Source organism: Oncorhynchus kisutch, linkage group LG14 (assembly GCF_002021735.2).
Source record: "Oncorhynchus kisutch isolate 150728-3 linkage group LG14, Okis_V2, whole genome shotgun sequence".
In the NCBI taxonomy this organism is placed as follows: domain Eukaryota; kingdom Metazoa; phylum Chordata; class Actinopteri; order Salmoniformes; family Salmonidae; genus Oncorhynchus; species Oncorhynchus kisutch.
The window spans coordinates 60,825,690-60,851,835 of NC_034187.2; the positions used below are offsets into that span (position 1 = coordinate 60,825,690).

General features: G+C 40.9%; 1 protein-coding gene across 2 annotated transcripts in view; it reads left to right on the plus strand.

Moving 5' to 3' along the window:
• The first annotated feature begins 5,448 nt into the window (after positions 1–5,448).
• LOC109903543 (ras/Rap GTPase-activating protein SynGAP-like) overlaps positions 5,449–26,146 on the plus strand; it is a 115,156-nt gene continuing 94,458 nt past the window's right edge. The window contains exon 1 of one of the 2 annotated variants that reach the window (XM_020500317.2): positions 5,449–5,757. In XM_020500317.2, the coding sequence (XP_020355906.2) occupies positions 5,736–5,757 (22 nt within the window). In that variant the 5' untranslated portion in view covers positions 5,449–5,735. The remainder of the gene's footprint in view (positions 5,758–26,146) is intronic. The other variant, XM_031788695.1, reaches the window with a different exon arrangement.

A 26,146-nucleotide genomic window follows, 5' to 3' on the forward strand; every position in this document is an offset into this window, starting at 1 on the left:
CCTGCAGCAAAGCAACCCTAGAACATGATGCTGCCACCCCCATGCTTCAAGGTCGGGATGGTGTTCTTCGGCTTGCAAGCTTCTCCCTTTTTCCTCCAAAAATAACGATGGTCATTATGGCCAAACAGTTCGTATTTTTGTAGAAATGTCCTCTGGTCTGAGGAAACAAAATAGATCTTTGTCCCCATGTGTAGTTGCAAACCGTAGTCTGGCTTTTTTATGGCGGTTTTGGAGCAGTGGCTTCTTCCTTTCAGGTTATGTCGATATAGGACTCGTTTTACTGTGGATATAGATACTTTTGTACCCCTTTCTTGCATCATCTTCACAAGTTCCTTTGGTGCGAAAAGTGCAAATCAATCCCAGATCAACAGCAAAGTACGTTCATCTCTAGGAGACAGAACGCGTCTCCTTCCTGAGCGATATGGTGGCTGCGTGGTCCAATGGTGTTTATACTTGCATACTATTGTTGGTTCATCTGTACTTTCAGGCATTTGGAAATTGCTCCCAAAGATGTTTTTATTTCTGATGTCTTGGCTGATTTCTTTTGATTTTCCCATGATGTCAAGCAAAGAGGCACTGAGTTTGAAGGTAGGCCTTTAAATACATCCACAGGTACACCTCCTATTGACTCAAATTATGGCAATTAGCCTATCAGAAGCTTCTAAAGCCATGACATCTTTTCTGGAACTGTTTAAAGGCACAGTCAGCATAGTGTATGTAAACGTCTGACCCACTGGAATTGTGATACAGTGAATTATAAGTGAAATAATCTGTCTGTAAACAATTGTTGGAAAAATTACGTGTCATGCACAAAGTAGATGTCCAAGAAATGTGTGGATTGGTTGAAAAACAAGTTTTAATGACTCCAACCTTAGTGTATGTAAACCTCCGACTTCAACTGCAGCTGCTACCACCAAAACTGCAGCCGGCACTACGACAGCCCCTGCCACAACAACTGCAGTTGCTCTTATTGTAGTACTGTAGGCCTCTCCCAACCGTTCACATTGCACAGAGCCTAAGTGGTACAATGGTCTAAGACACTGCATAGCAATGCAAGCTGTGTTGCTCCAAATGCAGGTTCAATACCTGTGCTTGCTCAACTGGGAGACCCATGAGATGAATCAATTTGATATTTATTTTCACTGAATCTCCATTTGGGTATTAGTTAGACTAGAATTAGAAAATTATGGTTTAGAAATGTTATGCTGTTAGTGTAAAAATGTAACTAATAATGGAATCTTTAGGCTTTCATTAATAAAATAATGATAAAAATACTCCTTCAAAATGCCGATGTTTATTTAGTTATGGATCCATAATGAATTACTATGGGAATAAATATCCCTGAATTACAGAAATATCCTCCAATCCTCTATATGTAATTCTTGGCAGAGAGTCACATCATATGTTTAGATATACTGTAGGCCTACAGTAGGCAACATGAGTCTCACTAGTGTTGAGTCATGTGCTGTTAAAAGTAGAGTAGGTCTTATTTACTTAATGAGCATATTGAAGTTAGAAGCGATAGGATTTTAAGTGATAGCCTACAACTATTGTAGCACTGTTTCGCGCAGCTCTGAGACAATCATGGGGACTGGTCTAGATAAATCAATTAGATTTTTATTTTCACTGAATCTCCATTTGCGTATTAGTTAGACTAGAATTAGAAAATTAGGTTTAGAAATGTTATGCTCTTAGTGTAACATTTATTTAACTAGGCAAGTCAGTTAAGAATTTTTTTTTTTTTACAAGGATAACCTACTCCTTCCTCCCCATCAGGGAATTGAACCCCGGTCTCCCGCATGCCCGCAGGACACTGGATTCTTTCGCTAAATAGCCCAGTACTGTACTCCCGACCGTCACGTTGTACAGCGCCATATTTTCCATTCCATCCTAACGGAAACACAGAGGGCTTTTCATTTTGCTTGGAATAGAAACACCATAATATTGATAAAATTAACTAAGCAAGTACCCGTTTTTCTTTATTTTTACTTATTTTCCACATTGTAGAATAATAGTGAAGACATCACAACTTTTTAAGAACACATATGGAATCAGTTAAGAACAAATTCACAAGGACAGCCTACTCCTTCCTCCCTGTCAGAGAATTTAAACCCGGTCTCCTGCATGCCCGCATTCTCTAGTACAGCCATTATTGAAGGCTATCAAATGCTTCTCAAAGATGCACTCTGGTGGTCAAACTAGCACTAAATAGCATTAATGGTACCAGTGGTTCACACTTAAATAACGTTCCATAGAATTATTTGGCACCGTGCAAGCTGCGCCGCAGTACGCTGCAACATTTAGGGGTTATTACAGTGGTTCCTCCTTTAAAGTGTTTTGCCAACTCTCAGAGACTCTGACCTATGATGACAATTGTGCATTGATAGAACCAGACATTTACCTATCGTAATTTAAGAGAAATCGTACAATGTACAATTGGTGATGTTAAAAAAAAAAAATATTAAGTTACAGATCCAGTTACAGCGTGTTACTTTAAAAAATGGTGTTTAGGAGCTCTGAGAGATTTCTGTGATTTTCTGAAATAACACATACTCGCTAAACCCTCCGTAAATAAGTCAGTTCTAAACATAAAGACTTAAAACTCAAAATTATATAAGTGCCTACCCCAAGGAGGATATATGTTTAGTTATAGCTTCCTGTGCCAACCGGAAGTGCCAAAATTGGTGTCATAGGTGCTGTTTCGAAGGGTTAAAAAAGTCAGATCTTTCCAAAACTTCATATGTGCGATTAGGCAACCCTCATGAACTGTAAATCAGTCATGTCTCCCATAAAATGTCCAAGAAAAACTCACACACACACACACACACACACACACAGTGTGGTGCATAGAGAAAGGCAGAGCCTGCAACAGTTACCTTTGTTCGAACTATTAAAGAACCGTCAGACCGAGAGTTCTGAAACTTTAGAAACCTGTTCTAGAGCTCAGGTCGATGGTGAGTTATGTGGCTCTAGAAGGTTCTCGAACCGAGAAACAGCCTCGTACATTTGCAATAACTTCAATTCATTTTGACATCACGAAAATGACGACATTTAGAAATGTCCCAGAGACGCAAGACTAGGTGCATTGCAACTGCCTCGGCCCATAGAGACAGACCCTAACGTTTCTGTCCGATAGCTCATTCAAGGACCCCATAGCAACACCAATTAAGGTCGCTACTCGGGCTCCAAATGATCTATCGAGTTGAAACTCGGGATTCAGGGTCGCCTCAGATAGGCCTACACATTATGTCAGAACTGGATCCGCTGCTAGAACATAACTATGTGTTTTATGTTTTTGTTATGGTTTGAACAGAAGGCATGGAGAGGAACCAGAAACACTGCCTGGCCATCCCGAGTTCATCAGGCCAGTCAATTTAGCATTTCTGCAGTATTTTTGAGCATGACAAATTCGTGATGGTAAATGCCCATTGAAACATATTGCAAATGCGCACAGCCGTGCACCTGGTGATTGGAACGGGTTACCAGGAGCACATTTTTTAAATGGTTTTGAATGCCTTTACGGGGTAGCAAGGGGTCAACGGTTGGTAGGGAGCACCCCCCACCCGTGCCCATCCAATAGGGGCGCCCCTTGTCATTTTGGACTTTTTTTTTATTGTTAAAAAACACAGTCCCACTTCTCCCTCATCATACATGACAAATAGACCATCTAGGTTGATGCATGGCTTAACATAGTGCTATATATCATTTTGGCAGTATAAATGCCTGTTGGACATGGTTCACAGACTTTTGGGTTTGTTAACCGAATACAGTTGATCGTACATGGCAAATGGACATAAAATCCTGATTTGGCACTTTCAAATCTTTCATATTGCATTTGGACATTTCTTATGGCATTTGGCACAAAAAAAAGTGACTTCTGACTTCGACTTTTGACTTCCTATGAAATCATATTGCAAATGGACAAAATGGCCTTATGGACAAGGGAAAAAAAGATTATGATAATACAATTTGACAAAAGTATATTCATACAGTTCTTATACATGTGTAATTGACTAAACAATCTAAAGAATTTTGAAAAACGGTCCAGAAAGCACTTTTTAAGGGGGTGATAAGTTTTTGATATTTTTTTCAAATTTTCAAAATGTTAGTCTTGGGTCTTGACCTGTGTTACATTTGCAATATGAAAAATTACGGTGGAGCACACTCGCCATCTATTGGATTTTTGCAGTGTTACACTTGGCATTTGCAAACAACTTTGAATGAAAAGACGTCCAATTGAGTGGTATTGGACACCGTGTATATCGTTCGTATAGTGCCAATATGTTCCCATTCATTTTTGTACATTTCAGGGGGGTGTTCCCTAACTTGGCTAATCTTACGGACCACGACAATATGGCCGCGGGGATTCCCCAAGGGCATAAGGTGAGGGTAAGTGGACGAGGGTGTGTATTTTATGAGTTTGAAATGCAGCCATGGTTTGAAAAACTATGCGATCAAAGGAATCTTCAGGCTTCCTTGATCACGTGATAATGTTACTTTTAAACTAGCATCCATTCAGTGTTAGATCTATAGTGCATTTGTGTTTTGGAGCGGTGGAGAAAGAGTGGTCAAGCTCGATTCGACTTGAGGATGGTGCAGCACAGTTCACATAGCCACAGTTGTAGTGTAGGATATCTACAAATGTGTAACCTACCACAACATTAGGAGAGGGGAAAACATAAAAACAGGGGAGTTTGAGTAGCCTCTATCCCCTCCCCGGAATCATGCAATCTACTTTCACTGGTGGTTGGTAGGTTATAAACTATTTAAATAATTTAAACGTTTAAATTAATGAAGTAGGTATTTAATTACATAAATTACCTTCATTCTTAAAGGGACAATCTGCAGTTGCTACGTACATTTACTTAGAAATGAATGACATGTACCCATTGATTAGTGAAGAATATAACTTATTTAAATCCACCATGAGCTTAGTTCCACTGTCATACCCCATCAAAACCCAAAATATGAGCTTGTTTTACTCAAATGTTTGTAACCAAAGTAAATATAAGCAAACACAATATAGACTCAAAACATGTTTTAAACTATAATTGTGATAGCATGTATGTTACATCCATTTCTCCAGCCCTGTCCCTCAGCTTTTTACCGAAACGGGCAGGGACTCCGCTTTGCTACTGTTATTGTAACCGCTGATTACCGCTTTAATAGGAACTGAGAGAAAAGAGACGCGAAAATATAAAAGTGTATAGTATTACACATTGACACTACCCACCAAGCTCTCGGGCACTATTTTGAAAGTGCGTGTGTGTGCCATGCGTATGAGCGTGCTTCTACGAGAACGCTGAAAATAGTTGAATTCAATGGGACTAAATTCAATGGGAATAGACTTTGTTCTGATGATAATTAGGTAGAGAACGATTAAGATAACCTATAACGTGCACTTGGTAGCCTAATGCATTGCACACGCAACCGCTCAAACGCTCCACCTCTTCTTGCTTCTCTCTCCCACTCACTTCGGCTCGTGTGACATACCCCATTTCTATGTAGACTACAATTTACATGCATTGATGTTTATGTCCTTTACTCTATCGTCGGAAATGGTTTCCAAAGGAGATGGACTGAGTCATTTTAATACATTGCTGTTGTATTTTGTCAGTTAACGGTTCCTAGGCTTTGCGGGATCATTATGTAGCTGTCTAATTAATGGAATTTCTATACTGACGAGATTGGACGTGCTGAGAGCTTGCTCTCGGTGACTCCGATGTCTTTGGACCATGTCCTATGTCTCTTCGCAAGGTAAGATACCCAGATATTTAACAGCTCTTACAATCACGCACCCTCTCATTGCCTCATAACCCACAGAGAATGAGTAAGTGGTACAGTGCAGGTTGCGAGATTGTTTCGCTCTGTATCATTTCGTAAGGTATACAATCATCGTGTTGCTTTGTCAACTGGACTATTTGATTTGCTGTTGATAGTGGTGGCCAAATGTTGTGCGTGTATGCACTGTAGCTGAATTGTTACAGTATTTATTTTTTAACTATTTCAGTTGATGGAAACACTGAATGCGTGACTAGATGGTCCTGAAATACTCCGAGATGATTATACAGCATTAAATGTACTTGATGTTCTATAGTGTGTATAAGCCGGTCATTATTAAATTATTGATACGAAATGTGTTTTTTGTCAATGCACAACCTGACTCTTTCGATAGTGCACTTCTCATTTGTATGGGGGAGCTGTTGGCCTCAGAGTATTTTACTAAAGCCTACGCCAGCCACTGCACTGCACTGCACACATAGTGTATTTTTAGATTTCAAAATAGCCCAACGGTGAAAAGTCGTGGAATTGAGGTGAGAATATTTGGAGCACGGGGTCATAGTATTACACCAATAAACTGAGGGTCATTTAAGTTCGCGTTTTGCATAGCCCAAACAAATGAAATAATTTCATATTTCTTAAATATGGATATACATAAGATCAAGCTGATACAGGTTTGTGTTATAGCTTTGGAATTTAGTAGTCACAATGTTGGACTGTTAATCGGAACTGTGTATCTGATTTGTATTAATTTCCTGTTGTAAATATATTGAGATCTTATTGTCACTGGACTAATTGGTTAATCACCCTAGGCATAATTAACAGACCTTGAATAAATCATTTTAAGGCTCTTCCTAATACTGTGATGTAGTCAGTGTTTAACCTTACTCACAAGGACCATTAATATATGTTTAAGACAACTTAAAGAAGAAAAAAATCTCACTAATTGGTCTCTTGACCAATCAGATCAGGTCTTTTGCCAAAATTGGGCAACATATCAGAATTTGGCTGCCTGTGTAAATGCAGTCTTAAGGCTTGTGTTAAAAAACTTTAATTCATAGCACAATACGGAAATCAAAATGCCTTGATCAGTAAGAACTAATTTGTTTAGTTCATAAAATATACCATTAATCATCTCAAAGTCCACATCAATCTCAGTCTGAGTACCCTCCACAAAAAAAGAAATAAAAAACAGAATAAACATTTACCAATTTAACTTGATTGAGAATGAAAAACATTTGTTATTTGTAAACTGACAAATAATAGCTTGGTTCCTTAACACTTGAAAGAGCAAACATGCAACTTCACTCAGATTTTCTTTCATGTTTTGTCATGATGTAGACATTCATTTGAATATATAATGATCTCAGCTCATCAACCTAATTGTCAAACATGTTTGCCCCAAAATATTTTGACATTATCTGGATTTTATAGATGACTGGAGACATCAACATTACTGTATGTGCTGTAACCCAATCATTGAGTTTGTTGCTGTAATGCACAGGTACTTCCTTGCAAGTTTGCTTAGCTTTGAGAAGTTCGCTTTGAGAAGTTCACTTTGACCCTCTCATTAGTGTATCAGAAAAGATATTCAGAATCCTGATACAATTGTTTTTAGGACTAAAACCACTCCTAATTTAGATTAGGGTGTTGAATTATGTTATGAAACTGTTAGGACAGTTCATTAGGTGTGATATTTAGATTTTGGTTAACACTTTATTTGAAGGGTACTTATTATAAGGATGTCCTAAAGCAGTGGTATACAAACTTTTTCAACTGGGACCCCATTTCTTTTGCCTGAATTTTTCGGGACCCCATTTCTTCACAAGTCTTTCTCGTGACCCCACCAAAAATCTAATGACACAACCTTAAAATCGTTAAATGTACATTTTTACATCAACAAATAACCTTCAACTCATGGTATTTTAATTTCTTATCAACATAAATACATTTACTCAATAAAATTGTATTTTTATTTGTAATTTTTGGTTCGGGGTGGGGTTGGCAACCCTACTGCAGTTCTCAGAAACCCCAGTAGGGGTCACAATCACGACTTTGAATACCACTGTCCTAGAGGGATACTTCACTCAAATGACAAAACTACTTACAGAATTTGTTTCTTTATACTTGTAAATAAAACATCTCTGACCATTTTTTTAAAGACACATTTGCAATAAAACACTTGTTCCTAAATTCGTTGTACAACATAATGATTAAGGTTGTAGCATTGTTTTTTAACTTGACTGTGCCTTTACAACTTTATTTGTAATCGTCCATTTACCAAAAACCATTAGGCCTACTTGTAAAACCCTATCAGAGTGCAAAATGTGTATGCTTAAGCACAGCATAGTTCTAGAATATTGGACCATTAGCTTTCATACTTTCTGAATTGTCGTAGCTGCTCAAGCAATTTATCCACACATTCAAATGAATAGAGGAGGCGTAAATGGAGCCGCGTTGTTTGGTAATATTGGGGAGGTGCGCAGTCGGGCTGTGTGGTCTCAAACGTCCCTGCGTCTGTGGACTCTGAATTACGCTTAATGAGTTACTCACCCTGCGAAACAAACCCAGTGTGTTCCATTTTAGCTAGAGAGAAAAGGGAATGTAGTTTTGGTCCTGTGAGATGCAGAAAATAGTAACCTGTCCTCGATTCATAGATAGACTGAAAGGAATGTAATAGCCCTTAGGAAATGCATCATCACTTCCCTGGCACACACCCCAACACACCCACCCCTTTGTGTGTGCACGATGCTGTATCAGTAAAGAAACAGTTTCATGCATACACTAGACTGGAGTAAATATAAGATTTTCAGTTGAAACCCAGGGCTGACTGAGGGAATCTGAGGTGTGAGGCGGAAGGTTACTGGTTTTAGACACGGGTCCCCATGTAGGGTGACCACATTTAAAATACCCATCTCATTATAGAATATGTATAAAATGCATCTTCCAATTGCAACCTCTGCCTATGCCCACACATATGGTTTCAATAACATTTTCTATATTTAATACCCTCAAGCATCAAGTTAAGCAGACCTAATTTCAAAATAGGCCATCATCCCTGTCAATCGTGAACAATAATTATTATCACATTTTACCGGTGAAACGTCCAAACTAACTTCATCTGCATGCCAGTCATTTGATCTCAATCAGTTTCATGGGAATATGCATATACATCATCTTGATTTAATGTTTCATAAACAAATTAGAGCAGATGGCGTTAAACTATAGCTTAGCCTACAGAGCCTACAGCCTTCCTGTATTTTGTTAAAATCCAAGCACATAATGCCTAGTGTGGCGCGTGGTTGTTTTGGCCGCATGCGAAAAAAAAGTGACTATTCAGTTAACCATCCTAAAATCTCGTGAGATATTAGGTGTTGTTTTTGATGTAACAGTAACGTTATACTATTGTATTATATTTGTTTATGTTATGTAGAATACTGATGAGATATTCCAAGACATAGATTCTGCTTTGATCTAACTTTACTAAACGAGCACCATTGTTAGAAGTGGCAGAGCGACACTCCGGTGCTCTCCAGCAGCACAACAGTCGGTGTCGTTTAATGAGGGAAGACGATTGTTTTCTCATGAGCATGGCCTTATTTCTATTACAACATATTGGATGACTGTCATTCACATTCCATTCACCCTGTTCAATGTAACATCAATAGGTTTAGGCTACTACATGATACTACAATTTTCCCTATACCCATCATGAGGTTGCTACAAATTAGTTAAAGTTTACAACATAGGTGCACACAGGTCGAGAGAAAAATTTACCTTGAAATGGAAGAGTTACAGTGTTGGATAGGTAGCCAGCTAGCTAAAATAATATCCCTCTGTTTGAGCAGGGTTTTTGAGTAGGCTAAACTAGTTAGCTAGCTGCATTTGCTAGCTAAGTAAGAGAGTGTAAAGAATGACAAAATATGGCTCTCTCTTTCTCTCCCTGACTTCTTCATTTTGGAATGAAATCATTTGTTCAAAACTGTTCAACATTGTCGTTCTCTCTCTTTGAGTCAACTTCTCACCACAATTTATGCACTGCAGTGCTGACTAGCCGTAGCTTATGGGTTCAGTACTAGATTCATTCTCTGATCCTTTGATTGGGTGGACAATATGACAGTTCATGCTGCAAGAGCACTGATAGGTTGGAGGATGTCCTACGGAAGTTGTCATAATTACTGTGTAAGTCTTTGGAAGGGTGTGAGACCTTGAGCCTCCTAGGTTTTGTATTGAAGTCAATGTACCCAGAGGAAGAAGGAAGCTTGCTGTCCTCTGGCTACACCATGGTGCTACCCTACAGAGTGCTGTTGAGGCTACTGTAGACATTCATTGCAAAACAGTCTGTTGTTAATCAATTATTTGGTGACGTGAATATATTTAGTATAGTTTTTTCAAAAAATGATAACTTTTTAAATGTTTTACAATTTGTTAAAAAAAAGACTGAGGTGAATGGTCCTCCCCTTCCTCTGAGGAGCCTCCATTGCACTACACCCCTGCTCCCACTGCACCAAGCAAGCTAATTGAAGCGCACCTAGCTTACTCTTTTGTCTTGCATAACATTTTGTGATGCAGCAATGAGAGACCACATGTGACTGTTGAATGAAAATCTGGGAATACACTACATGACCAAAAGTGTATGGACACCTGCTCGTCGAACATCTCATTCCAAAATCATGGACACTAATATGGAGTTGGTACCCCCTTTGCTGCTATAACTGTCACGATCTTCCTCTTCATCTGAAGAGGAGAGGCGAGAAGGATCAGAGGACCAAAATGCGGCGTGGTATTTGTTCATGATGAATGTTTAATTAAAGAAAGAACTGAACACTGAATACAAAAACAATAAACAAATAAAGACCGTGAAGCTATCATAAGGACTGTGCTGACACAAGCAACTAACATAGACAATCACCCACAAACAAACAGTGCAACCCAGGCCACCTAAGTATGATTCTCAATCAGAGACAACTAATGACACCTGCCTCTGATTGAGAACCATACTAGGCCGAAACATAGAAATCCCCAAATCATAGAAAATCAAACATAGACTGCCCACCCCAACTGACGCCCTGACCATACTAAATAATGAATCCAAAACAAAGGAAATAAAGGTCAGAACATGACAATAACAGCCTCCACACTTCTGGAAAGGCTTTTCACTAGATGTTGGAACATTTCTGCGTGCCTTGCTAGCATTCAGCCGCAATAGCATTAGTGAGATCTGACACTGATGTTTGGCGATTAGCCTGGCTCACAGTCGGCTTTCCAATTCATCCAAAGTAGTTTGATGGGGTTGAGGTCGGGGCTCTGTGCAGGTCAGTCAAGGTCTTCCACACCGATCTCAACAAACCATTTCTGTATGGACCTCACTTTGTACACGGGGGCATTGTCATGCTGAAACAGCCTTCCCCAAACTTGCCACAAAGTTGGAAGCACAGAACCATCAAGAATTTTGTATTTTATTTAACCTTTAGTTAACTAGGGAAGTCAGTTAAGAACCAATTGTTAATTACAAGGATATCCTACTCCTTCCTCCCCGTCATGGAATTGAACCCCGGTCTCCCGCATGCCCGCAGGACACTGGATTCTTTAGCTAAATAGCCCAGTACTGTACTCCTGACCGTCATGTTGTACAGCGCCATATTTTCCGTTCCATCCTAACGGAAACACAATGGGTTTTTCATTTTCCTTGGCATAGAAACACCATAATATTAATCAAATTAATTAAGCAAGTACCAGTTTTTCTTTATTTTTTACTTATTTTCCACATTGTAGAATAATAGTGAAGACATTACAACTTTTAAATAACACATATGGAATCAGTTAAGAATAAATTCTTATTCACAAGGACAGCCTATTCCTTCCTCCCTGTCGGGGAATTTAAAGCTGGTCTACTGCGTGCCCGCATTCTCTAGTACAGCCATTATTGAAGGCTTTCAAATGCTTCTCAAAGATGCCCTCTGGTGGTTAAACTAACATTAACTAGCATTAATGGTACCAGTGGTTCACACTTAAATATCGTGCCATAGAATTATTCGGCACCATGCAAGATGCGCCACAGTACACTGCAACGTTTAAAGGAGGAACCACTGTAATAACCCCTAAAGTGTTGTGCCAACTCTCAGAGACTCTGACCTATGATGACAATTGTGCATTGATAGGGGGTGCAGTTTTAACTACTAGCATACTAGCTGATAAATTGGTTTTTCATACGGACAGCACTGTAGCAAGCTAGCTAGGTGGTTGATGTTTTATAGCTAGTTGTTCATGTTAAAGTTATGGAAGCTATCTTGATTTCAGTTTAATGTCGAGGGCAGGCAGATATAGCTAGCACTAGCTAGACAAACTCAATCAGTAAAGTTGTTAGGTAGCTAACTTTCTTTACAGCTGTAACATTAGCTAACGTTACACCACTCACAGTCAACACCTAGTCAGCTAGCTAACATTAACTTACCTGGCTATTGATGTTTGAGGTCCATTTCTTCTGTCCGTGAGCAACAGTCTGGTGTAATTAGAGGTGGTAGATTTTCAATTTTGGGGAAACTAGGCACTTAGCTAGCTAATTTTACCTCAGAAGAACAAAAAGTTGACTGAATGTCTTTCATCTGTAGCTGAGAGAGTGAGCAGCTAGAGCCCAATTTCCTTTATGCAAATGAAGATTTGACACTGACAAAACCTATTACTCATAGCTAGGGCTGCACATTTTGGGGAATATTCAGAGGTGGACATTTTATGGGAATTAACGGAAATATGCAAATTAATATTAATACCATATAAATGGAGATGTTTTTTGCATTGGATATATTTACCATATATGGAGACAGAAACATAAATATTTTACCTTCATAAGTAGACAGTAGACATAAGTAGACATAACATCATAAGTAGACATAATTGCAAATGATTAAATCCTCCCAATAGAAATTAAAAAACTAACATTTTAGTTACGAATTGTACTTTAATTAAATGAGTTGACTCTTCACATGGGATGATTTCACTGAACAAAAAAAAGAAAGGGAATATTGAATGATCCCCAGTGGTCCATCGCATCTCCCAAAAACATTTTCAACATACATCTGTAAAATGAAAGTCTAGAAACTAAAGCTTTGGTTGTCTTCCTCTTAGGCTTCCATGTCTTCTCACTGGACCATCAGACTCTGATGCCTGATCTTCACTGTCACTTTCCAACCTTGTTGAGGATGGCTCGTTGTCAGGCTCAAAAAGCCTCAATTTTGTCCGGATGGTCACCAATTTTTCAACCCTTGTATTGGTCAGCCTGTTGCGTGCTTTGGTGTGTGTGTTCCCAAATAAGGGCCAGTTGCGCTCTGAGGCGGCTGATGTTGGTGGGATTTGGAGGATTATGGAGGCAACAGGGAAAGAACCTCAGATCCACAAGGTCCCTTCCACCAGGTGACTGATGAGATATGTTGGCACGACTGCCATATTGCATCTACATCCCAAAGCCCTTTCTTTGAAGTGTACTTCGCCAAACTGCAAAGAACCTTGCCCTCATCCAGGCCAAGGTGGCGAGACAGGGTAGTGATGACACCATAGGCCTTGTTGATCTCTGCACCAGACAGGATGCTCTTGCCAGCATACTTGGGGTCCAACATGTACGCTGCGGCGTGTATGGGCTTCAGGCAGAAGTCTTCACGCTTTTAAATGTATTTCAGAACTGCAGATTCATCTGCTTGGAGCAACAGTGAAGTGGGCAGGGATGTACGGATTTCTTATCTTACTTCTGCAAGCAGAATCTGAACATCAGACACGATGGCCTTGACTTCCATAATCCGTGCAATGACTACTTCTATAGGTTTCAGGAGTTTCAGGCTGCTTACCACTCTCTCCCAAAATACATCAATGACAGCCTAGGAACAGTTTGTTAACAACCTTGTTCAGGGGCAGAACAACAGAATTTTACCTTGTCAGCTCAGGGCTTTGAACTAACAACCTTTTGGGTATTGGCCAAGCACGCTAACCACTAGGCTACCTGAATTGCATTATATGCAGTATTATTATATAGACTATTTCTACTGTATTATTGACTGTATGTTTGTTTATTCCGTGTAACTCTGTGTTTTTGTATGTGTCAAACTGCTTTGCTTTATCTTGGCCAGGTCACTGTTGTAAATGAGAACTTGTTCTCAACTAGCCTACCTGGTTAAATAAAGGTGAAATAAAATAAAATAAAAAATTAAGATTTCCCTTCACTGGATCTCAGGGGCCTAGCCCAAACCATGAAAAATAGTGCCAGACCATTATTCCTCTTCCACCAAACATTTCAGTTGGCACTATGCATTGGGGCAAGTAGCGTTTTCCTGGAATCCACCAAACCCAGATTCATCACTCTGAGTTGTCCTTATGTCAGGTCCTGATCTGGCTATGCCAACTGGTTTTTGGCTACACTAGTTCATTTAGCAGACAAGATTTCCTTTGAATTCCGTGGCATTTTTTTATATTATTTTATAGTATGAAGAATACAATTGAACAAAGCTGAATAAAATATGAATATTTATGCACACATGCATCTATTCTATGTTCAGTGGTTAATAAAGAAATAGGTACTCCTATATGCTTAATTTAGAGTTATTAATGTAACTTAGTTGATCTACAAATGTTGGGCTATGTCTTTTGATTTTAATACATTGTAAGGTTACATGATGTGATTCTAATGATGATTGGAAAAAATCGCTTGAAAGGCATGAGCTCAGGCTGTACACACTTCATTAGTTTCCCATTCATAATTTGACAAGCACATGGTAATGCCTCAAATTTCATGGCGGCACCCCTTTGTGGCCATAATGCACCCTAAAAAAAACCCATGCCTCTTGCAGCCGGTGGCTGCTGTGACCTTGCCTCGGAGTGCTGCATTGTGCCCTTCTCTCTAAGTGCCCCGTGCTCCTAACTCTCCATCATGTGATCATGTGATCTTTCTCACAGGCTACAAGTGAAGACAGACACATCAGGACGCAACTGTGCGTGAATTTATCAATTTACGAGGTGCATATTGAAGATATTGGAAGAACTGTCCACATTTACTTTTCGTCAGCTCACAAGATGAGTAAGCCTAACGAACAGCAAAACCACTAGCCTATATCAATCTACTATCCCCCATAGTAGTTGACCTATTCTATTCTGTGTGAGAAATGAAAATTCCAAACATAGCCTGGGACAGTTGTGGGATGCAAAGGATCCATAATACAACCACTAGCATAACTTTTTTTTACTCAATTTACTCTGCAACAGATCAGAACATTTAGCTTAAAATGTTGATAAACTATTTCTTCACATTATAAGCTCATTAATGAACACATGGCAGTAGGCTATAAGTGCAAATGTTCCATTAGACTGCATTTGTGATTATGATAATGGTGTTTTCTGCTGAGACTGAGATGGCCGCCTCGCTTCGCGTTCCTAGGAAACTATGCAGTTTTTTGTTCTTTTTACTTGTTATTTCTTACATTAGTACCCCAGGTCATCTTAGGTTTCATTACATACAGTCGAGAAGAACTACTGAATATAAGATCAGCGTCAACTCACCATCAGTACGACCAAGAATATGTTTTTCGCGACGCGGATCCTGTGTTCTGCCTTACAAACAGGACAACGGAGTGGATTCCATGCAGCGACCCAAAAAAACGACTCAGAAAAAGAGGGAAACGAGGCGGTCTTCTGGTCAGACTCCGGAGACGGGCACACCGTGCACCACTCCCTAGCATTCTTCTTGCCAATGTCCAGTCTCTTGACAACAAGGTTGATGAAATCCGAGCAAGGGTAGCATTCCAGAGGGACATCGGAGACTGCAACGTTCTTTGCTTCAAGGAAACATGGCTCACTGGAGAGACGCTATCCGAGGCGGTGCAGCCAACGGGTTTCTCCACGCATCGCGCCGACAGAAACAAACATCTCTCTGGTAAGAAGAGGGGCGGGGGCGTATGCCTTATGGCTAACGTGACATGGTGTGATGAAAGAAACATACAGGAACTCAAATCCTTCTGTTCACCTGATTTAGAATTCCTCACAATCAAATGTAGACCGCTTTATCTACCAAGAGAATTCTCTTCGATTATAATCACAGCCGTATATATCCCCCCCCAAGCAGACACATCGATGGTTCTGAACAAACTTTATTTAACTCTCTGCAAACTGGAAACTATTTATCCGGAGGCTGCATTCATTGTAGCTGGGGATTTTAACAAGGCTAATCTGAAAACAAGACTCCCTAAATTTTATCAGCATATCGATTGCGCAACCAAGGGTGGAAAGACCTTGGATCATTGTTACTCTAACTTCCGCGACGCATATAAGGCCCTGCCCCGCCCCCCTTTCGGAAAAGCTGACCACGACTCCATTTCGTTGATCCCTGCCTACAGACAGAAACTAAAACAAGAGGCTCCCACGCTGAGGTCTGTCCAACGCTGGTCCGACCAAGCTGACTCCACACTCCAAGACTGCTTCCATCACGTGGACTGGGACATGTTTCGTATTGCGTCAGATAACAATATTGACGAATACGCTGATTCGGTGTGCGAGTTCATTAGAACGTGCGTTGAAGATGTCGTTCCCATAGCAACGATTAAAACATTCCCTAACCAGAAACCGTGGATTGATGGCAGCATTCGTGTGGAACTGAAAGCGCGAACCACTGCTTTTAATCAGGGCAAGGTGTCTGGTAACACGACCGAATACAAACAGTGCAGCTATTCCCTCCGCAAGGCTATCAAACAAGCTAAGCGTCAGTACAGAGACAAAGTAGAATCTCAATTCAACGGCTCAGACACGAGGCATGTGGCAGGGTCTACAGTCAATCACGGACTACAGGAAGAAATCCAGCCCAGTCACGGACCAGGATGTCCTGCTCCAAGGCAGACTAAATAACTTTTTTGCCCGCTTTGAGGACAATACAGTGCCACTGACACGGCCTGCAACGAAAACATGCGGTCTCTCCTTCACTGCAGCCGAGGTGAGTAAAACATTTAAACGTGTTAACCCTCGCAAGGCTGCAGGCCCAGACGGCATCCCCAGCCGCGCCCTCAGAGCATGCGCAGACCAGCTGGCCGGTGTGTTTACGGACATATTCAATCAATCCCTATACCAGTCTGCTGTTCCCACATGCTTCAAGAGGGCCACCATTGTTCCTGTTCCCAAGAAAGCTAAGGTAACTGAGCTAAACGACTACCGCCCCGTAGCACTCACATCCGTCATCATGAAGTGCTTTGAGAGACTAGTCAAGGACCATATCACCTCCACCCTACCCGACACCCTAGACCCACTCCAATTTGCTTACCGCCCAAATAGGTCCACAGACGATGCAATCTCAACCACCCTGCACACTGCCCTAACCCATCTGGACAAGAGGAATACCTATGTGAGAATGCTGTTCATCGACTACAGCTCGGCATTCAACACCATAGTACCCTCCAAGCTCGTCATCAAGCTTGAGACCCTGGGTCTCGACCCCGCCCTGTGCAACTGGGTACTGGACTTCCTGACGGGCCGCCCCCAGGTGGTGAGGGTAGGCAACAACATCTCCTCCCCGCTGATCCTCAACACTGGGGCCCCACAAGGGTGCGTCCTGAGCCCTCTCCTGTACTCCCTGTTCACCCACGACTGCGTGGCCACGCACGCCTCCAACTCAATCATCAAGTTTGCGGACGACACAACAGTGGTAGGCTTGATTACTAACAACGACGAGACGGCCTACAGGGAGGAGGTGAGGGCCCTCGGAGTGTGGTGTCAGGAAAATAACCTCACACTCAACGTCAACAAAACTAAGGAGATGATTGTGGACTTCAGGAAACAGCAGAGGGAACACCCCCCTATCCACATCGATGGAACAGTAGTGGAGAGGGTAGCAAGTTTTAAGTTCCTCGGCATACACATCACAGACAAACTGAATTGGTCCACTCACACAGACAGCATCGTGAAGAAGGCGCAGCAGCGCCTCTTCAACCTCAGGAGGCTGAAGAAATTCGGCTTGTCACCAAAAGCACTCACAAACTTCTACAGATGCACAATCGAGAGCATCCTGTCGGGCTGTATCACCACCTGGTACGGCAACTGCTCCGCCCTCAACCGTAAGGCTCTCCAGAGGGTAGTGAGGTCTGCACAACGCATCACCGGGGGCAAACTACCTGCCCTCCAGGACACCTACACCACCCGATGTTACAGGAAGGCCATAAAGATCATCAAGGACATCAACCACCCGAGCCACTGCCTGTTCACCCCGCTATCATCCAGAAGGCGAGGTCAGTACAGGTGCATCAAAGCTGGGACAGAGAGACTGAAAAACAGCTTCTATCTCAAGGCCATCAGACTGTTAAACAGCCACCACTAACATTGAGTGGCTGCTGCCAACACACTGACAATGACACTGACTCAACTCCAGCCACTTTAATAATGGGAATTGATAGGAAATGATGGAAATATATCACTAGCCACTTTAAACAATGCTACCTTATATAATGTTACTTACCCTACATTATTCATCTCATATGCATACGTATATACTGTACTCTATATCATCGACTGCATCCTTATGTAATACAGGTATCACTAGCCACTAACTATGCCACTTTGTTTACATACTCATCTCATATGTATATACTGTACTCGATACCATCTACTGTATCTTGCCTATGCTGCTCTGTACCATCACTCATTCATATATCCTTATGTACATATTCTTTATCCCCTTACACTGTGTATAAGACAGTAGTTTTGGAATTGTTAGTTAGATTACTTGTTGGTTATTACTGCATTGTCGGAACTAGAAGCACAAGCATTTCGCTACACTCGCAATAACATCTGCTAACCATGTGTATGTGACAAATAAAATTTGATTTGATTTGATTTGAATTATACATGTAATGCTTTTATTATAAAGGTGCATTTTTATGGTGAAAATGATCTTCCCCAAACATGAAACTCACGCGCTGCTTATGTATGCCAGTTGTAAAGCGGATTAATGTGCTTAATTTGAAGAAGTTATTTGGCCACTTTAGTTGTGTTACAAACCTTCAAAACATACAGTGCTTTCAGAAAGTATTCAGACCCCTTGACTTTTTCCACATATTGTTTCATTACAGACTTATTCTAAATTGGATTATATATTAAAAGAAATCTCATCAATCTACATAAAATAATACCTCATAATAACAAAGCATTTTGCAAATGTGTTAAAAATAAAAAACAGAAATACCTTCTTTACATAAATATCCAGACCCTCTGCTGTGACTCAAAATGAGCTCAGGTGCAACCTGTTTCCATTGATCATCCTTGAGTTGTTTCTACAACGTGATTGGAGTCCACCCGGGGTAAATTAATTTATTTGGACTTGATTTGGAAAGACACACACCTGTCTATTTAAGGTCCTACAGTTGACAGTACATGTAATAACATTTCTGCAACGTTGAAGAGCCCCAAGAACACAGTGGCCTCCATCATTCTTAAATGGAAGAAGTTTGGAAACACAAAGACTCTTCCTAGAGCTGTCCGTCTGTCCAAACCGAGCAATCGGGGGAGAGCGGCCTGGGTCAGGGAGGTGACCAAGAACCCAATGGCCACTCTGACAGAGCTCCAGAGTACCTCTGTGGAGATGGGAGATCATTCCAGAAGGACAACCATCTCTGCAGCACTCCACCGATCAGGCCTTTATGGTAGACTGGCCAGGTGGAAACCACTTTTCAGTAAAAGACACATGACAGCCTGCCATTCTCTGGTCTGATGAAACCAAGCATCACATCTGGAGGAAACCTTGCACCATCCATACGGTGAAGCATGGTGTTGGCAGCATCAAGCTGTGGGGATATTTTTTAGTGGCAAGGAGTGGGAGACTAGTCAGGACGGAGGGATGGATTAACGGAGCAAAGTACAGAGAGATCATTGATGAAAACTTACTCCAGAGTGCTCAGGACCTCAGACTGGGGCGAAGGTTCACCTTCCAACAGGACAACAACCCTAAGCACACAGCCAAGACAACGCAGGACTGGCTATGGGACAAGTCTCTGAATGTCCTTTAGCGGCCCAGCTAGAGCCCAGACTTGAACCTGATCAAACATCTCTGGAAAGACCTGAAAATAGCTGTGCAGCGACACTCTTCATCCAAACTGACAGAGCTTGAGAGGATCTGCAGAGAAGAATGGGAGAAACTCCCCAAATACAGGTATGCCATGTTTGTCGTGTCGTACCCAATAAGACTCAAGTCTGTAATCGCTGCCAAAGGTGATTCAACAAAGTACTGAGAAAAAGCTTCTGAATACTTATGAAAATGTGATATTTCCATGTTTTATTTTTAATACGTTTGCAAAATTTTCTAGAAACCTGTTTTTGCTTGGTCATCGTGGCGTATTGTGTGTAGATTTGACGAGGGAAAAAACTATTTCAGTCATTTTAGAATAAGGCTTTAATGTAACAAAATGTGGAAAAAGTCAAGGGGTCTGAAATCTACCGAATGCACTGTATAGGCCTATGGGCTAGGCTACATGAGGTATACAACTATAATTTTTTTTAAAGGCATCATTCACAAGTGATATGCTAATATTGTCACCCATCAGACTATTCTTGATTTAATCTTGTTTTTGCATATACTAAATAATATATGTGTGAAATTTGTTTTGATTTAGAATGGATCATTATCATGCACCTGTATCGAAACAGGGGTAGCGGGAAAAAAATAAATGTCATCTATGCACTTAAATAGCGAATGGAGGATGGTTTTCCGGTGGTTCATTTTCATGCCAGCCAGGTAGGCTATACTCCGGTTGTAAAGATAAACTATGTGCTTCATATTAGGAAAGTTGAGAAATACATATAGTATGCCATGCCTATAGAAAGCTGATGGGATCCTCCTCCTTTTAATAGAGGCCATCACTGTTTTCTTGCGCAATTACATAGCCTATAGAATTGTTGCACAACATGAGCTCATGGGCTCTCATGAAGTGTTTGATTCGATTTTCAAATACATTTGCATTGATGTCAGAGTGATTACAGGGACAATAGAATGCTGAGTACCAGACAGTTAGCAAGTTTGTTAGTCTACTAACGACCAGCAGCACCATCAGAGCTTGAAGAAGCCTAATTACCATGACTAAACGGTCACATGGAATTTGACTGCCTTCATGACTCGTGACCGCCGGTGTGGCGGTAATACGGTCATCGCAACAGCCCTAGTTCAGAGTAGCTAGTGAGACAGTTGTATCGTGAGTACTGTGTGTCAGAGTAGTTTAGGTCTTGTGATGAAATGTCATCTGGCTAACTAGCGAAGCTAGCCTTCTGTTTCCCACCCCTGCACTGAATATGGACCGCTATCGCATGCAAGTGTTACTCCCACTCCCAGAACTCACACACACCCACACACAGACACAGAGAAGAGCAAGGACCACTCTTGTTCTTGTTCATCTAGTCCCATTGAGGAACGAAGCCCAGGCCTGCAATGTAGTAAGATACTTTTTACATTTCAGAGCTCTCAATAGTAATAAGGGGTACCCCAGGTTTTGCAAGGTTGCAACCGGTTTTACTTCATTTAATGTTTTTTTTCTGATGGTGAATTACTGAGTTTACTATGACTTTATGAATTCCAGTTCTTCTGCATGATCCCATACTGATTGCTTTTGTTTCTGAGTTGTAGTGTTTTACAACATACACTTTTGGTTTATTAAGAGTTACAGTGCCTTGCGAAAGTATTCGGCCCCCTTGAACTTTGTGACCTTTTGCCAAATTTCAGGCTTCAAACATAAAGATATAAAACTGTATTTTTTTGTGAAGAATCAACAACAAGTGGGACACAATCATGAAGTGGAACGACATTTATTGGATATTTCAAACTTTTTTAACAAATAAAAAACTGAAAAATTGGGCGTGCAAAATTATTCAAAAGTTGGAAGTTTACATACACATAGCCAAATATTTAATCCTAGTAAAAATTCCCTGTCTTAGGTCAGTTAGGATCACCACTTTATTTTAAGAATGTGAAATGTCAGAATAACAATAGAGGGAATACTTTATTTAAACTTGTATTTATTTCATCATATTCCCAGTGGGTCAGAAGTTTACATACACTCAATTCATATTTGGTAGCATTGCCCTTAAATTATTTAACGTGGGTCAAATGTTTTGGGTACCCTTCCACAAGCTTCTCACAATAAGTTGGGTGCATTTTGGCCCATTCCTCCTGACAGAGCTGGTGTAAATGTGTCAGTTTTGTAGGCCTCCTTGTAAATGTGTCAGGTTTGTAGGCCTCCTTGTTCACATGCTTTTAAAGTTCTGCCCACACATTTTCTTTAGGATTGAGGTCAGGGCTTTGTGATGGCCACTCCAATACCTTGACTTTGTTGTCCTTAAGCCATTTTGCCACAACTTTGGAAGTATGCTGTGTGTCATTGTCCTTTTGGAAGACCCCTTTGCGACCAAGCTTTAACTGATGACTTGAGATGTTGCTTCAATATATCCACTTCATTGTCCTGCCTCATAATGCCATCTATTTTGTGAAGTGCAACAGTCCCTTCTGCAGCAAAGCACCCCCATAACATGATGCTGCCATCCTCATGCTTCACAGTTGGGACGGTGTGACAATGACAAAGGTCATTATGGCCAAATAGTTATATTTTTGTTTCATCAGACCAGAGGACATTTCTCCAAAAAGTACGATCTTTGTCCCCATGTGCAGTTGCAAACCGTAATCTGGCTTTTTTATGGCAGTTTTGGAGCAGTGGCTTCTTCCTTGCTGAGCGGACTTTCAGATTATGTCGATATAGGACTCGTTTTACTGTGGAAATAGATACTTTTGTACGTGTTTCATCCAGCATCTTCATAAGGTCCATTGCTGCTGTTCTGGGATTGATTTGCACTTTTCGCACCAAAGTACGTTAATCTCTAAGAGATAGAACGTGTCTCTTTCCTGAGCGGTATGAAGGCTGCGTGGTCCCATGGTGTTTATACTTGCGTACTATTGTTTGGGGGTACCTTCAGGTGTTTGGAAATTGCTTCCAAGGATGAACCAAATTTGTGGAGGTCTATAATTTTTTTGCTGAGGTCTTGGCTGATTTTCTTTTGATTTCCCAAGATGTCAAGCAAAGAGTTTGAAGGTAGGCCTTAAAATATATCCACAGCTACACCTCCAATTGACTCAAATGATGTCAATTAGCCTATCAGAAGCTTCTAAAGCCATGACATCATTTTATGGAATTTTCCAAACTGTTAATTAAAGGCACAGTCAATTTAGTGTATGTAAACTTCTGACCCACTGGAATTGTGAAACAGTGAAATAATCTGCCTGTAAACAAATGTTGGAAAATGTACTTGTGTCATGCACAAAGTAGATGTCCTAACCGACTTGCCAACACTATAGTTTGTTAACAATAAATGTGTGGAGTGGTTGAAAAACTAGTTTTAATGACTCCAACCTAAGTGTATGTAAACTTCCAACTTCAACTGTATGTGGTCAACCTCTGAGCGTTGTAGGATGTAAAACAGTTACAGTAGGGGCACAGTAGTAGGGTTACATTAGCTAAATGGTTAGCATGATTTGCTAGCTAGCTGTTGTGCTAGCTAGGTAAAGTAAAGACACTGCATTGACACTCGGCAGCCAGCTACTGGCATCTGCTTCATGGAAACCAGTCCATTCGGGTTAGGGAGTGTTTGGCCGGCAGGGATATCCTTGTCTCATCGCGCACTAGCGACTCCTGTGGCGGGCCGTGCACAGTGCACGCTGACCAGGTTGCTAGGTGTACGGTGTTTTGTCTGACACATTGGTGCGGCTGGCTTCCGGGTTGGATGTGCGTTGTGTCAAGAAGCAGTGCGGCTTGGTTGGGTTGTGTTTCGGAAGACGCGTGGCTCTCGACCTTCGCCTCTCCTGAGTTTGTACGGGAGTTGCAGCGATGAGACAAGACAGTAACTACTACCAATTGGATACCACGAAATTAGGAGAAAAGAGGGTAATTTTTTAATTTTTTAAATGTGTTATGAATGTTGTTATGAATGATACTGCAACACTCAAAGGTGTCATGCCTGGTCATGAAGGTGTTGTGAATTCCTTATGTATACAACCTTCAAATAGTGTTACCACCAAAGCTCACACAGTCATTCATTCTGCATACAAACTTCACTGGTCCCTCAGAACCTGAATACTGACCCGACCCGGGATCCAAATGGGTAAAATAAAATGCGTCCCTCCAGGTTGGGTCCTGTTTGACTGTCACAGGTCTCTGGTCTATGTAACTACAGCTGATATACCCAAGTTGATCCAACCATGGCTCTGCATAGCCTATATCTTATTTTTAAGGCAATGTTTTTGATTTACAGAATGCCTGGCCAACAACAACAGAAAAGACTAGTGTCTGCCACATTGATTTTGGTGATATAATCTACATGCATGCATCAGTTGACAGCACCTTTTGAACACCTTGTATTATGGAGTGTTGAGTATTTGTCACTGGATGCTCCTCACATATAATTTCTGATTTTATTTTATTTATTTTATAAGGCTATAACTAGTAAACGTACCACTATACCTCTGTTCCTTGACTCAGATCATCCCAACTACACAGTAAATCATGGATAGTTGAAATCACATTGTTAAAGAAATGTGGGTTATCTTAACCCTCAAGAGACCCTTGAGTTAGTGTTGATAGCTGGAGTTGATTGGGACATTGGGAGTATTTTTAACTCCATTAAGAGTAACCAGAGACTGGGAGTTAAATCTATGGCGTCATCCACAGATATGGGAGGGGCCTCATTGACATAGTTCCCAGCACGGGGTTGCAGGTAGTATAATTTTGAAATGGCTTGTTATTGATTTAATGCTGCACGAAAACAAGAAACATACATTTTTCTAAACTAATCCAATCTGTAAATGGTTGGATTTATACCACCGTTAGTGACATAGTTGTTACAGTTTACACTGTGTAGGTCTCCAAATACTGTATTTTCGTCCCTACTATGACAGGTATTCTAAATGCTATATGTGGGTAATGTAGAAGTGCTGGATATCTTCCTGCAATTTGGATTCCAATAGAGATTCGATATCACATTGTAAACCACTATGTGACATACTGTATTAATAAATATTCAAATAAGGCTAAAGACACAGTTTCTCAGGTCAGAATGACAAGGCCTACATGTATTTACTATGGTGGTGGATATTTATTTATATTTATGTTTTTATGCACTAAAGTTGTTTTGAATGGATCAAATATGCAACCCTTCATGAAAGAGGTATTCTAACATCAGTGAAACATTCTGGTTTAATAAAGGTGAAATTAAATTAAACAAATTCCATAGTGTAGAGTTGCTTTTGTCATGGTCTTCTATTGTTTCACACAAGCTCTTTCCTGTTGCAAACCTGGCCCACTTTCTTATAACCTTTTGTGTCAGATCACTCCTTTTAAACAGCACTTTTTGCCAGTTCTGTCTCGTCCAGCGACGGTGGGTTTGTGCCCATAGGCAACGTTGTTGCCTGTGATGTCTGGTGAGGACCTGCCTTACAACAGGCCTACAAGCCCTCAGTCCAGCCTCAATTAGCCTATTGCGGACAGTCTGAGCACAGATGGAGGGATTGTGCGTTCTTGGTGTAACTCGGGCAGGTGTTGTTGCCATCCTGTACCTGTCCCGCAGGTGTGATGTTCGGATGTACCGATCCTGTGCAAGTGTTGTTCCACGTGATCTGCCACTGCGAGGACGATCAGCTGTCCGGCCAGTCTCCCTGTAGTGCTGTCTTAGGCGTCTCACAGTACGGACATTGCAATTTATTGCCCTGGCCACATCTGCAGTCCTCATGCCTCCTTGCAGCATGTCTAAGGCACGTTCACGCAGATGAGCAGGGACCCTGGGCATCTTTCTTTTGGTGTTTTTCAGAGTCAGTAGAAAGGCCTCTTCAGTGTTCTAAGTTTTCATAACTTAGAACACGCTTAGAACACGCTGTTAGTGTCTTAACAACCGTTCCACAGGTGCATGTTCATAAATTATTTATGGTTCATTGAACAAGCATGGGAAACACTGTTTAAACCCTTTACAATGAGGATCTATGAAGTTATTTGGATTTTTACAAATTATCTTTGAAAGAGGGTCCTGAAAAATGGATGTTCCTTTTTTTGCTGACTTTAGTAGAGCAATGGATGCAATCAGATGTACTGTACGTAGATCTTTTTAGGTGAATGTGTTACAGATTTTATGTATTTATTTTTTATTTATTTAACTAGGCAAGTCAGTTAATAACCTCTTGCGACGAGCAATCCCAGATCCGGGATCGTAATCATAGCCTCAAACGAATTAGCATAACGCAGCGGACATAAATACCCCTAATAACTTTTCCTATTCATGAAAATCGCAAATGAAATTAAATAAATATATTCAAACACATCCTTTTTTG